The 15287-nt window shown below is 50.2% G+C and overlaps 1 protein-coding gene across 3 annotated transcripts in view; it reads left to right on the top strand.

Annotated features, from left to right (window-relative positions):
- The window catches only part of LOC119285723 (transportin MOS14-like), a 40760-nt gene that overhangs the window by 16256 nt on the left and 9217 nt on the right, over positions 1-15287 (top strand). For all 3 annotated transcript variants that reach the window (XM_037565051.1, XM_037565050.1, XM_037565052.1), the window contains 7 exons: positions 287-407; positions 577-711; positions 8896-8976; positions 9745-9858; positions 9957-10036; positions 10124-10259; positions 10499-10648. In XM_037565051.1, the coding sequence (XP_037420948.1) occupies positions 287-407; positions 577-711; positions 8896-8976; positions 9745-9858; positions 9957-10036; positions 10124-10259; positions 10499-10648 (817 nt within the window). The remainder of the gene's footprint in view (positions 1-286; positions 408-576; positions 712-8895; positions 8977-9744; positions 9859-9956; positions 10037-10123; positions 10260-10498; positions 10649-15287) is intronic.

Genomic DNA, 15287 nt, shown 5'->3' with positions numbered 1-15287 from the left:
GCGTGCGAGCAAGTAATACACATGTACTTTGGAACATCTCTCTCTCTCTCTCTCTCTCTCTCTCTCTCTCTGGTGTGTGCGCACGCGCACACACACATGGAATGAAACACCTGCTGGTTGCTCTAGCTGTGGCTTACTGTTGCTTATATGAGCATCAATTAGTAGGCAAAGTGTTAGCTTGTATTTGTGTTCAGATTTGAATATCATTTCCACAACTGTTTTTCTGAAGTGAAGCAAAGTTCTTAATCAATGAATTATTTATACACACAGTACCGAAATTTTGTAGGTGCAGTTTGGCACATTGTATTCTTGGAATCGATGAGCAAACATCCAAAAGGAGTGCCACACAAGAGTTGTTTCTCCCTGTTTTTTCTTCACTGCTAGATGCTCTTCTTTTTCGTGCTCAGGTTTGTCTCTTTTCCCTCAATATCATTTCCAGTTTGACCTATCATTATACTAGAAAATTTCCTATTGCCTCTCATATATTCGACATTTCTCCTATATCTGGCGTTTTTGTACAGAAGTTCTAGAGATCCAACTATTTTCTTATGCCTTTTAAATTCTGGTAATTCACAGATTATTGATATCGATGAGCATTGCACTGGCCGAGTATCTTCCATACCTGATGGACTAGTACAGTTCAGGCTGAACCTGGAGGAGCTTCTTGTTGATATTTGTTTGCTTCTAGGTGCTCCTGCATACATTAATAAGGTATGTCTGTTTTGCTAAAAGGTGGCATTACCTCCCATGGCTACTCTCTGCTTCTATCAATGCATCAAAACACAAAGTTTTTGCATTTTCCTGAAAAAAATAAATCGTCTTGTACTGTCCAGATAATGTGCCCCGCTCATGGGTGTAGCTTTATAGAACCTGTATTGATTCCTTACTAGGTAATTGCCCGTGCGTTGCAACGGGAGGCACAAAATATTTTACTGGTTTTTCTTCAGTACAAATACTTACTGAGTTAATGTGATTGTATAGACAAAAAATGGGTTTTAACGGCCAATTGAATCATCACTTATTGACTTAACAAAAAAACGTGATTATGTTTGGTTGGGTGGTTGGAAAAACCGCTGGAAAAAAACAATGATAGGAGGGGGTGGGGGGGTGGGGAGAAGGAAGAACCTACTGATATTTCCTAAATCAGTATCCACCGGCATAGTATCTACAATATTTGGCGGTCTGTATGTAAGGATTTCAAGAGGAATGAAGGAGGGAAACGAGAACATTATCCTTTTTTAAAGTATATAGGTGATTGCCAGTGCATTGCCATGGAATAACAAAATTAGAAATAAAGACAATGATCAATACATCATTACAATTTACAAGAGATCTCAATTTACAACGTGCACGTCACTGTTAGACCTTTTAACCTGAGCATTGATAGTTGTGGATGACACTAGGAGAGTTGGGACAATTTTCGTTGGTTTATTTCTCACACAATGCCATGCCAACCTGAGGGGTTGGGGATACATATTTATAGGCTGCTAGCCAGCCAGGGCATATGCTAAGATGCCAGTCTAAGATGCTAGTCTAAGATGCTAACTGACAGTCCTTGATGGTCAAGAACAGAACTCTATCCTAACAGCCAGTCCTTGATGGTCCAGGACTTTATCCTCCTAACTGCCACAAGGACCATGTGCTGCAGCCCCACAAGGACCCTAGTACACAGACTTATCCATCATTCTCCCCCTAAGTCTTGTACGTCGTCTTGTGGGAGAGTTGAATCATCCCAATCCTGGAGCAAAGTTCGAGGAACTTGACCCTCCCAAGGGGCTTGGTGAGCAGGTCTGCGAGCTGATCCTTGGTGTTGATGTAGCTCGCCTCGATGCTCCCTTCTTCCACACAGCTGCGGATGAAGTGATACCTCAGTCGGATGTGCTTGCTCCGTTCGTGGAACACGGGGTTCTTTGCCAGGGCCAGGGCGGACTTGCTGTCCACCAGGAGCTGCACCGTTCTGGTGTCTTGAACGAGAAGATCACCAAGCAGTCGAGCAAGCCAGAGCGCCTGAGTACAGGCGGTGGAGGCCGCTATGTACTCAGCCTCACAGCTGGACAGGGCCACCACCTGCTGCTTGACTGATTGCCAGCTCACGAGACACTTGCCGAGGAAGAGGAGGATCCCGCTCGTGCTCTTGCTGGTGTCGATGTCGCCGGCGTGGTCGCTGTCGCTGTACCCGACGAAGTGTGCCGCCCCAGGGCACCTAGGGTAATGGAGGCCGTGGTCGAGGGTCCCTGCTATGTAGCGGACGATCCTCTTTACTGCCTGCTGGTGTTCCGACGTTGGTCGCTCCATGAACCGACTGACATAGCCGACGGAGAATGCCAAGTCCGGCCGTGTGTGAGTGAGGTAGCGAAGGCTCCCCACAAGGCGTCGGTACTGCGTAGTATCCACTTCCTCCGTCGTGCTGTCGCGACTTAGTTTCAGCCTCTCCTCCATCGGAGTGAGAGCTGGATGGCAGTCGGTGAGCCCAGCTAGCTCAACGATGCGCTTGGCGTAGGCGGACTGTCGAAGCGCGATCCCGGAGTGGTCCTGGTGCACCTCAATCCCTAGATAGAAGGAGAGGAGCCCCAGGTCACTCATCTGGAACGTGGCCTTCATGTCTTCCTTGAACGCCGCCACCTCTGCATCTTTGGTGCCGGTGATCACCAGGTCGTCAACGTAGACGCCCACCAGCAGGGCATTCCCTCCACTCCCCCGTCGGTAGACGGCAGCCTCATGCGGGCTCTGCTCGAAACCCATCTTCTTCAGCGTGGAGTCCAGCTTGGCGTTCCACGCCCTGGGTGCCTGCCGCAGGCCATAGAGAGCCTTGCGCAGGCGGAGCACCTTGCCCTCCTGGCCGGGAATCGTAAACCCCGGTGGCTGATGCACGTAGACTTCCTCCTTCAAGTCGCCATTGAGGAATGCCGACTTAACGTCCATGTGGTGGACACGCCAGCCCTCCTGGGCAGCCAGCGCAAGGAGAAGTCGCACGGACTCCATCCGTGCCACGGGAGCGAAAGCGTCGTCGAAGTCGACTCCTTCCTGCTGCAAGAAGCCTCGGGCCACCAAACGAGCCTTGTGCTTGATGATGGCGCCGGCTCCATCCCTCTTCAGCTTGAACACCCACTTAAGGGTGATTGCGCGGTGACCTCGAGGGAGATCAGCAAGCTCCCAGGTGCGGTTTTGCTCGACCGCATCCATCTCCAACTTCATCGCGGCGCGCCATGCCGCGTCTCTCTCGGCCTTTGCAAAGGACCGTGGTTCGCCGTCTTCACACACGAGCTGTAGCTGCGCCTCCAGGTCACGTGGCACCAGTCCTGGCACCGGCTGGTCGCCGAGCACATTATCCATCGTGCGGTACCGCAGCGGTTCGCCTCCATACCATGCGTCGACCCGCTCCTCGTCGTGAGTGAGCGGGGAAGCGAACTTCATCGGGTTGTGCTCTGCGTGAGCTGGTGCTGATGAAGACGAGCCCGGAGTGGCGACCGCCGGGGCTGGAGTATGCGGCGTCGCCGGTTGTGGTGTCGTCGGTGTAGCAGGCGCCGGAGTCGATGTAGTTTTGGGGGCCGGGGTAGACGTGCCCGGTGAAGAGGAGCTGCTTGCTCCCCCAGCTTCCTTGAAGTGAGCGTACTCGACAATGAAGTCGTCATACGTCGGCGTCGAGCCGTCGTCCACCGCCTTGTCCCATTGCCACCCTCGCCCTTCGTTGAACACGACGTCTCGCGCTGTGCGCACACGTTGTGTCTTTGGGTCGAGGATGCGGTAGGCCTTTGAGCCCTCCGCGTAGCCGATGAAGACTCCCGGAGTGCTCCTGTCGTCGAGCTTGCCGATGTGGCCGAGCTCCTTGGCGAACGCAAGGCAGCCAAAGACCCGCAAATGAGAGACCGCCGGCTTCCGCCCATGCCAGGCCTCGTACGGAGTTCTGCCGTCGAGTGCCTTAGTAGGAGAGCGGTTGAGGATGTAGACGGCCGTTAGCACCGCCTCTCCCCAGAAGATAGCCGGCATCCCTCTCTGCTTGAGGAGAGCCCGAGCCATCCCCACAACCGTCTGGTTGCGCCGCTCGACGACGCCGTTTTGCTGCGGGCTGTACGGCGCGGAGTAGTGGCGCTGGATGCCCTCATCGGCGCAGTACGACGCGAATTCAGCCGCCGTGAACTCGCCGCCGTTGTCAGTGCGCAACACGCGCAATTTGCGGCCGCTCTCCGCCTCCACACCAACCTGCGCGCGCCTGATGGCGTCCGCCGCTTCTCCCTTACTGCCGAGGATCATCACCCACATGTAGCGGGAGAGATCGTCGACGAGCAGCAGGAAGTAGCGTCGACCTCCTGGTGTGGCTGGCGTCACCGGGCCGCACAGGTCTCCGTGCACGAGCTCCAGCTTCTCCTTAGCCCGAAAACTCGCCTGTTGGGGAAAGGGGAGTCGTCTCTGCTTTGTCAGTACGCAGATGTCGCAGAACTGCTCCACATGGTCGAGGCATGGCAGACCTCGCACCATCTCCTTGGCACTTAGAAGCTTCAGGGCCTCAAAGTGAAGGTGCCCAAAGCGCTCATGCCACTGCCACGCCTCGTCGTCTCGACGGACAGCGAGACAGACCGGTTGTGCCACCTGCACATCAAGGACGTAGAGTCGATTTTCACCTCTGGGCACCTTGGCGAGAAGGCGACGCTGGCGATCCCAGATGCGTAGGACCCCATGCTCAATCAGCACGCGTGAGCCGTTCTCATCCAGCTGTCCCAAGCTGATGATGGAATTCCTTAGCGCGGGGATGTAGTAGACACCGGTGAGCAGCCGGTGCTCTCCCATCTTGGTGGTGAAGATGACGGAGCCGACGCCCTTTATCTCCACAGCGGAGGCATCCCCGAACTTGACGGAGCCTCGCGCATCGGAGTCGAGCTCGGCGAAGAATTCCCTTCGACCGGTCATGTGGTGGGTGGCGCCGGTGTCGAGGCACCACCTCGTAGCCTTGTCCTTCCCGGAGCCATCGCCGAGAAGAGCATGTGCTTTTGGCTCATCGAGGTGGATGAAAGCCTTTGCGACTGGAGTCGCCGAGGGTAGCTCAATGCTTGCATGCGCCATGAACAGAGCCGTCTCCTCCTCCTTCGCCTGTGCGACGTGAGCCTGGCCTTGTCGTGGTTGCCGACACTCATTGGCCCAATGGCCAAACCGGCCACAGTTGTGGCAACTGTTGTCTTGTGCCGGCCTGGGCTTGCCAGCGGCGCCGTCCTTGGCGCCTCCGCGGGCGTCACCTTCGGCACGTCCTTGTGCCCTGCCCGGGGGGCCTCTTCGCGCCTTACGCTGCTTGCCACGCTTGCGGCCGCCCGTCGAGGAGGAAGGCTCCCCCTTCTTCTTGTCACCAAGGCTGGGATCCCACTGCTCCCGAGTTAGGAGCAGCTTCCCGCCGGTGGTGACGGGCCCCGAGGGGGGCTGTGGCTCGTCGGTGTCGACGACCTTGAGTCGACCTATCGCCTCCTCGATCGTCATCGTGGAGAGGTCCAGCAACGACTCGATCGAGCGAGCCATCTGCTTGTACTTCTCGGGAATGCACCGAAAAAGCTTCTCGACAGCTCTCTCCTCGGTGTAGGTGGCATCGCCAAACTTCACCATCTTCTGCAGCAGAGTGTTGAGACGGAGAGCAAAGTCATCATCGTCCTCACCTGGCTTGAAGCCCAGGTTCTCCCACTCCTTACGAAGTGCCTGCAGGGTGGACTTGCGAGCACGGTCGCTGCCGATGCGTGCTGCGGCGATGGCGTCCCAAGCCTCCTTGGCAGTCCGCTTGTTGGAAAGCGAGAACTGCATCTCGGGCGGGACTGCGGCGATGAGGGCGTCCAGCGCCCGTCGATCCTCTAGGTGGTCGACGTTGCTGTCCTGGACTGCCTCCCACATGCGCCGCACCTGGAGCCTGACCTTCATGATCCCGGCCCACTCGACGTAGTTGGTTTTAGTGAGGGTAGGCCACCCAACACTGGAACCAACATCCCTGACCACAGTCCGGACCTCGTAGAGGCCGCGGTCCTGGTCGTTGCAGCCGCCGTCGCGGTGCGCGCCTCCACCTGGAGCGCGGGCGTGCTCGGCTGCCCACTGCGCCGTCCGCTCCTGCGCCACTTTGGCGCGATCTGCGTCGGCACCGTCGTCCGCAGGCGCGGAGCTGCTGGAGCTGCCGGGGCTGCCGCGGAGTGCCTTGGCATCCGCCGTAGCCTCACGGGCTGCTTCTGCTGCTGCTGCTGCTTCTACCTCCGCCCTGGCTGCTTCTACCTCCGCTCTGGCTGCTGCCAGCTCCGCTGCAGCCAGCCTCGACACTCTTGCCGCCGCAGCAGCCGCTGCTACAGCCGCTCGCTCACGCTCCTCTGCCACGGCGCGCTCGGCCTCTTGCCGGCGCCGCATGCTCGAGGTAGCCGTGTGCTGAGAGCGACCTGCAGACATGGCTCGCTGCAGGGGGGCTGTTGCGTGAAGAGGAGGCTGATGAAGACGAGCTGCTGCTCGACAGTCCGGAGGGAGGAAGGTAACCAGAGGCAGACGGAGCAGCTGCTGCTACCGACTTGGGCTGCTCACAGGAAATGCTCAGGGTGCAGGTTAACCTGGCTCTGATACCACTTGTTAGACCTTTTAACCTGAGCATTGATAGTTGTGGATGACACTAGGAGAGTTGGGACAATTTTCGTTGGTTTATTTCTCACACAATGCCATGCCAACCTGAGGGGTTGGGGATACATATTTATAGGCTGCTAGCCAGCCAGGGCATATGCTAAGATGCCAGTCTAAGATGCTAGTCTAAGATGCTAACTGACAGTCCTTGATGGTCAAGAACAGAACTCTATCCTAACAGCCAGTCCTTGATGGTCCAGGACTTTATCCTCCTAACTGCCACAAGGACCATGTGCTGCAGCCCCACAAGGACCCTAGTACACAGACTTATCCATCAGTCACATGGGGCTTATGATTGTGTTGCGATAAATATCACATTATACTCATATTAAGTACTCCCAACACTCTTATATTTCTTTACGGAGGGAGTACAATTTAGGTGACTCAATACTTAAATGTCGAGTGACATGTTTATTATCACGATTCAGTCCAAGAAAAAGTGTAGCCCGTTGATCTTGATCATATCTCTGAGGAAAAGGCGCCCGTGCATTGGTACAAAACAACATGCAGTATTTCCGTTGATCGAATTTTTGTTCTTTCTTATCAACCCACACATCAAGCACAACATCCATGTGGTGCTTCCATAACCAAATCAGGCAGTGTGGTAATTAAATCATATCTCTTATAGCCCACTATAAGTGAGAAGATTCCATAAGCATGTGTATGTGATTGCTGCGAGTCATATTTGTCTGTCCAGTTGTGGACTGCACACTGCACACTGCCACTGCTTCATTGCTATTTCCTTAGCTCAATTGTACTCACGATTCCTCTGTAAAATAATTGGTGTCATTTAGAAGTATCTATTCCAAACATGATACTCCCTAATATGGATCGCAGGAGTATTATATCACAGTACATCTGAAGAGAGCGCAATTCTATTATATTGTGGGAAAACACAAAATTCAAAAGGTCATGTACCTGTGACTGATGGATGAAAAGCAAATGGGCTGATATTTGGCGTGGGCCGCTCACCCAGAGTCTTGCGAGCCAGCAAGGCTGTCTGGCTGAGTATCCAGAGTTGCCTGCCCAAATATGAACAACATAATAGGTTATACAAGCAGAGAATTTGCAAGTTAATGCATTGATCGGAATTATTTCTTCACACATGGAGATTTGGACATACAAAGATACAAGATATAGCTGATTGAAATGAAAGCTTAGTTCAGTTCAGATTATAGAGATATAATTTTAAATCTTTACTCGCATTAATAACAGTATTGTTAAGCCATTCTTTTTCATATACTATTGTAGTTCAATCATCACCATGATCATGTGTTACCGAAAATATCAAAGTATATATGGTATATACTATTGTTCATGTCTTGTTAAAGAAATAAACTATATGGAGTATCAAGGATGCCATACCAACTAACAAAAATACCAGAGTATATATTCCACTTACACAGCCGATTCTCCTATGCAACTTCATAATAGCACACTAATCCCCTAAAATTAAACACTGTAGGGCATCTCATCACCGTCCGCCGGGGGGGGGGGGGATGGGCGGGCTGATCACCTTGCGGTGCCTGCTGTCCAGGGCGATGGCGAGAACGAGCTCGATGCGTTTGGCGACCTGGGCGGTGGCAGCGGCGCAGAAGGGACGGACGAGCGTGGGCGTGAGGTTGAGAGGGAGGCGACACACAGTGTGCACCGCGATCGCTATGTCTGGTGGTGGGTGAGGATGCATGGTTGTTTGTGGTGGTAGTCCATGGTGTAGTCGAGCGATATGACTCATGTCGAAGCACTTCTGCTGGCGGCTAGGGTTCGTGAGGCCCAGATGGGCAGGGAGGAAGAGAGACGGTTTGTGTACCGTGGTCGCCAGGGCTGGTGGTGGGAGAGGATGCATGGTTGTTTGTGGTGGTAGTCCACGACGTAGTCGTGCGATATGACTTACGCAGAAGCACTTCCGCCGGCGGCTAGGGTTCGTGAGGGCAAGACGGGCAGGGAGGAAGAGATAGGTTGTTCTTGTTTCTCGAACATGGGAGACGGGCTGTTCTGAGGGATCACGCAAGCGAATTAAACCGTGGTGGGGTGGACGAAAAAAAAAACGGTGGGAGAATGGAGGGCGGACGAATGTTGGGCAGACCGCGTTCTATCTGGCAGGAAAGGGGACTTTACGTTCTTTCTAGATAGTAGAGACAATGTTTCTGTCATGTGGGAGCACTGAATCTCTTGTGACAATTGTTTTAATGTTTTTTCCTATCCTCTACTCCTTTTTGTGTGTTCATTATGTGGATTACTTTCATTCTCATACCTTTGCATTCCACGTAGCTTCTTTCTAGCGGATGGGGACTGGCTAGCCAATCAATACCTTGGAAAGAGGTAGAAGTTAGAATGTACGCACTTAGCATGGTAAGTGTGCCACATCTATTTGGTAAACTTGATTTATAAGTTTCTACAGAATGCAGATGATAATTTTGTTGTTCTTATAGGATGTAATGTAATTTGATCCTGACGTTGATTATGCTGACCTTGATATGCTTATCCACTAGGTCCTTCCATTTACTTTGTTCAAATGTGGAGTAGTCTTGATTGCTTACCATTAAGTTGGTCTCTAGGATGATGTGATCTGTTCGGAGGTGCTTATGGTTGTTTCACAAGTCTATTAGTCCATTGGCAAATAGCCCCCTTTAAGCTTCTCACTACAAATACAAATGATTTTAATGTGCAAGAAGCAAATAATAATCTTGCTGGGGGTTTATTAGGCTTTTTCAGAGCACCACTAGAAAAGCGGTCTACTTTGGGGATGCCTGATTTTCCTCCTACTGAAACAGTGTCATAAGAAATAGGCATTAGGCAGAAAAAACCACATGCTTTGGAAATGACCAATGCTACCACTACTATGATCTCGTCTTTTTAGCCTTTAGATCTATTGGTGATGTACATGAATAATGATCATATCAATCTTGTGATCTTATCTTGAGTAAATTCTTCTACTTGCTTCCTCGTGTTCTGTTTTGGACTCTTGTGCTATCGATTCATTTATGAGTTAAAATGCCTTACCTTTTCCATTTTTTGGGTTGGCATATGCACCGCCCTGTGGTGCTAGATATAAGCATACAGAACTGTATACTAGTCTGCCGGATCTACATGGCATTCTCATAAGTTACCAAATTTCAGGTTGCTGACACAATTTTACAAGATGGAAGCCCCTTCGATTTTTCAGTTGTAATGCACTTTGTGAACATTCTGTCCAGCAGAACACCTGCTGAACTGAATGGATGCCAGTTCTTGGTAAGACTTCCTCAATATGCTTCTTAAGATGATCGGATATTTCTTGATTGTGTCTTGTGAAGCTAATGTTCTCTTGTGTGTTTTCCTATTTGTTCTAGGTATACAAATCATTTGGTGATGTCATTGGTTCTTATTCAAAGTGGTTATCATCTTCCAAAAGTAATATTAAGCCATTACTGTAAGTATGTTCAGTATGTATTGAAGTTTAACATCAATTTTATTTATTTTCCACACATACTTGAATATGTTTTGCCACCATGGACAGCCTATTCTGCGCTTCAGGGATTTCAAAATCCATATCATCAAACTCTTGCTCCGTAGCTTTACGTAAACTTTGTGAGGATGCTTCGTCATTCATCCACGAGCCTCCAATTCTAGAAATTCTTTTCTGGATTAGTGAGGTAAACATACTTCTATCATAGTGAATTTAATCTGGCATGATACTTTGATGGCTAGGGGCCAATGCAGTTCATGCAAAATGCCTGCAGTTCCATGTTTTAGCTCTGTTTAATTTAATTTAGTTCCATGAATATGGTCTACCACTTGCCATGGCACTCTGCCTTATCAATTTAGCATATACATTCAATTTGGGCTTTGTATAATGTATCCAATGTAGTATTCAAAGAACCGTGTTCTTTAGGGTATGGGCGAGGTGAACCTGCGGATAGAGGATGAGGAAGAGATCATTAGTGCAATTACACATGCTCTATGTTCTATTCTTGACAAAGAATTGAGGAAAACTTCACTGGCCAGACTACTTTGTTCAAGCTACTCAGCAGTTGAAAAGATTGTATGTTTTCTTCCCCTAGCAGCCTTTCTTGGATGGTTGTCTGTAATTTATATTTTCAATTATATCTTGTCACATTATGTTCATTTATGGGCTCATAATCTTATTACCACATACAAGATTCTTTGTTTTCTTTCCCTAGTGCAGCCTTTCTTGGAGTGTTGTCTGAAATCTATATTTTCAGTTATATCTTCTTCATTTGGAGGATCATAATCATATAACCATATCCAGTATGTTTGCAGATCCCACCAGATGCCAGTCTTTGTTTGCGCCTGCTAGTTTGTGTTGGTGAATGTGTAGTTGTGTACATTATGATAACTAGTGACATGTTCATGAACAGATTTACTTATATATGTTGAGCATATCTTCTCTAAACTCACTCTTGTGAAGTAATCCGAACAATTTCTTTTTGAATTTGACTATTTGAGCAGCATATTTTCCCAATCCAAAAGCCAAAAAGTTTGAATTGCTATTTTATGAGAGAAAGCATGCTGGGAATTTATTAAGACTCCTTGGACATACATTCCGTGCCTAGCCTAGCATGTCGGCAATACAATCTGGTGGGAACCTAAGCCAAGCGGTAATACCTTTTATTTATGTAGCCATACTTTGCTAACTTAATGAGCTACCTCATGCGCTGATCTCCTAATTGATTTGACAGCGATCTCCTGAAAGCCACGTAGCAAACCCTTAACCTCCTCGGCCTGTGGACCATGCGAGGACCTGACCCTCTCTTGTAACACCAACTTAGAGCATCTCTAGCCGTTCGGCCCCCCAGGGGCTTGAAATAGCGTCGCTTGGGGGCCAACCGGTGGTAAAATCGGCGTGGGGTGGGGGGTGGGGGGTGGGGGGGTGGCTCGGGTTCCTAGCCGACCCCCCAAGTTCGCCCCCATCCGCCAATTTCGGCGCAAATTGGTGGCCCAAATCCGGCCGACATTCGGCGTGTTTTGGCACAAATTCAACAAAAACTAATTTTTATCACATATTTCATCACATAAATCAATACAAATCAAATAGTTCAATGAATCAAACTCATAATTCAAACACAAATAAAAACTCATATTTCATCACACGTCAAGCTAGGCGTTGCCCTTTGAGCCTCCATAGGTGCTCCACCGGATCGTGTTGCAGTTCTTGATGTACCTGTGGGTCTCGGATCTCCTGACGCATATTGAGGAAGGCAGCCCAGGTTGCCGGTAGCTGGTCATCAACTTGGGCAAGAGGACCCTGCCTGTAATATGGTTCAGTGTCAAACGCTGGCTCTTCCTGCTCGCTCTCAATGATCATGTTGTGCAAGATGACACAACAAGTCATGATTTCCCACATTTGATCTTTCGACCAGGTCAGAGTGGGGTACCGGACAACAACAAATCGAGGTTGGAGCACACCAAATGCCCACTCGACATCCTTCCTGCAAGACTCCTGACACTTGGCAAAGTAAGAGTTCTTGCCTCCTGGCACAGGGTTTGAGATAGTCTTCACAAATGTGGACCATCTCGGATAGATGTCATCTTCTGCTAGGTAGTATCCCTTGTTGTAGTGGCGTCCATTGACCTCGAAGTTCACCGGAGGAGCATGACCTTCAACAAGCTTGGCAAAGACATTCGAGCACTGCAATACGTTGATGCCATTGTGAGTTCCTGGCATACCAAAGGAGTGCCAAATCCAGAGGTCCTGTATGGCCACTGCCTCAAGTGCCACACTGCAAGCTCCTTTGGCGCCTTTGTACATCCCCTGCCAAGCAAATGGACAGTTTTTCCATGCCCAATGCTTGCAGTCGATGCTTCCAAGCATCCTAGGAAATCCTTTTGCTGCATTCTGTGCTAGGATCCGAGCAGTGTCTTCAGCATTGGATGATTGCAAGTATTGTGGTCCAAACACTGCCAGCATTGCCCTACAGAACTTGTACAAACACTCGATGGTGGTGGACTCGGCCATGCGTCCATGAGCTCCGTATGCAAGCATCCTCATAGCTGTCGTGCACTTCTGGAGTGAGGTGAATCCAAGTGTGCTGGTGCAATCCTTCTTGCACTTGAAGTAGCTGTTTAACTCCCGGATGGAATTCACAATCCTGAGGAAGAGCTTTCGGCTCATCCGATAACGGCGCCGAAATACTCTCTCGTCATGCAGTGGAGCGTCGGCGAAGTAGTCGGCGTAGAGCAAGCAATAGCCCTCCAAACGATGCCTCTGCTTGCTCTTCTGCCGGCCCGTCACCGAGCGACCTTGCCGCAGCTTTGCATTGCTCGCGAACAGGCCGGCCAGAGCGGCGAGGACCATGAGGTGCTCTTCATCCTGGGCGTTGGCCTGGACTTCCTCCTCTAGCAGCGCAGCGAACGCCTCCTCGTCGTCCGAGTCAATCACCGAGCAGACAAACCACAGAACACCTGGCGGGTGTGGTAGGCGCGTCCCCGCCTGTGTGGCCAAAGCGCCGGAAAGCTCGCCCAGGAGTGGGATGGAGGATGCAGCGGCGAACCCTCTCTTTCCGGCGGGGAAATGGCCTTCCTAGCGGCGGTGGGCAGGTAGGCGTCGTCAGGATCGGCACGGCGGCGGAAGGAAGGGGTAGTGCGCGCGGGGGGCGAGTCTGGGCGTGGAAAAATTATTTTTCGCCTGACAGTGGTGGCCCATGCGCCATTTTTCCTTCCGCCGGAGCCCCCAAGCGCCCCCCAGTCGGCCTGGGATCGCCGGGCCAAAAAAAGGGCTGAACCGGCGGAATTCGGCGTCCTAGGGGGCCGGCTAGGTTTTTTTTCTAGCACTGATGGAAAAAAAATCTCGACCTGGGGGGGGGGGATCTGTTGGGGGCGCGAGTGGAGATGCTCTTAGCAGCAACGCCAACACTATTTGTCTCGAGGACGAGCCTTGTGACCCCAACCTCCTCTGCCAAGTACAAAGCTCGTGCCATTATGTGCTCTACACACTGTGGTTCAGCCAATGAGCTAAAAAAATGGCATGCTCCTGCATGGAAATTGTCATGATGGTCCTGTGGAACGACACCACTGCCTCCTGTACTGTCCGACACTATGAAGCCCCCACTATTTTTCGCTCTCCCCAGCACATAAATATTGAGCTTTGGTGTTGACCTTGCCAACAACATCCCATCTAAGGTTCTTGTCCTGTACCGGACCGATGACTCGTCTTCAAAGATACTAGCCTTTTCCTTCTTTGTCAAGATCAGTCCACCCAGCGTTGCCGAGAGGCTGGCGTCAACCTCCTCAACATTCTCCCTGTCGGGGACCGAGATGGGATCCTATCTAGAGGTCCACCTTTCGTGTGCTCCTTCTGTCGACAGGCCATTAACACCCAACCGCTCCTCCACAAACCGAACATCAAGCATGCATCGTAGGGCCATCTTGAGTCGGCTGATGATAGCAGTACACGTTCAAAGTCCCCTCGCCACTAGAGAAAGCTACCCTCGCCCGAGAAACCCTAGTTACTTGATCACCTACCGATCTCCAGCGCAATCGCCTCTAGCATAACTCTCGGGTGTGGTGGACCCACTTCAAACCGTTTGCTTGGATATTTTCTATTTTTAAACTGCTGTTAAGGTTGAATGTGCATCTTAATTCACTTGGTGGATTTTGTAATTAATGTCAACATATCTGAAGGAATTATCAAGTTTATCTCAGGTTAATTCCAAAAGGTTGCAACAAGGAAATGATTGGTGACCCTCTCAAATTTCCATGAAGATAAGTGTTAGCCAAGCTAAGGAGTTAGATTTTTCGTTTTAGTGATCCAAGATCACATTGAGTCCATAGGTATGCCGATACTATCAAAAGGGGAATGCGGTTGCTAAGCTGAATTTCTTTCATTTCTCCACTATATCGACCTATTTTCACTCCTTTGGAGCCTTCGAGCTCTTTCATTTTGGATCCTTCGAATAGTTGTCCAGATATAGCCGTGGCAAAACCCTCGTTGCTCGAAGCTCTCGAACGATTCTACTTAGAACATACTCTTCTGCGTCCTCTTTTTAACCTTCGAACATACGTGCTTGAAATTTTCAAAGGCGTTACAGAGTCATGTGCAAGTGTGACGTCGGTTAGTCAGACCCTCCGAACAATGTCTGGTCAGCCCTTTCGAGTAGTTTGAACGTTGCCACCTTTAGCATCATTCGGTGATTCCGAGCTGATCACTAGGAGCCTTCGAGCAGTGTTAAAAAGTGTATAACAGTCAAATTTCCAGTCCTTCAAATTTATACCCCCTGCCCATCCCATTAGTTCACTCGAAACAAACTCTACTCCCATCATACTTTCTGAGAGAGAACCCACCTCCTTGTGCTAAGTTCAAAGGGCTTTCTACTCTAACTATCAAGCCAAGCCTCTGATCCATTCCTACCTCTCCAATCCAAAGCCATATCTTGAGAGTTTTAAGTGTGAAGGAGATTATCTTTTGAAGCACAAGAGCAAGGGATTCATCACCAAGCAACCTCCATCAACGTGGAGTAGGATAGTGCCAACTATCCAAACCATGGTTAAAAAATCTTCATCCAGCCATCGCGTGTTTGCATGACTCCAACTCTACCTTTACTTCTACTTGTGCAAGTTGTCTTTCGTTGGTGTACTCTATTAGACATCCATGTGTAGGGTGTTGGTAGATAGATTACCAATAGAAAAACACAAAATTGGCAAGGAAACTTAAAATTGGGAAA

The sequence above is a fragment of the Triticum dicoccoides genome, chromosome 4A (genome assembly GCF_002162155.2).
Source record: "Triticum dicoccoides isolate Atlit2015 ecotype Zavitan chromosome 4A, WEW_v2.0, whole genome shotgun sequence".
NCBI lineage: Eukaryota > Viridiplantae > Streptophyta > Magnoliopsida > Poales > Poaceae > Triticum > Triticum dicoccoides.
This window is presented reverse-complemented; position numbering and strand designations above follow the sequence as displayed.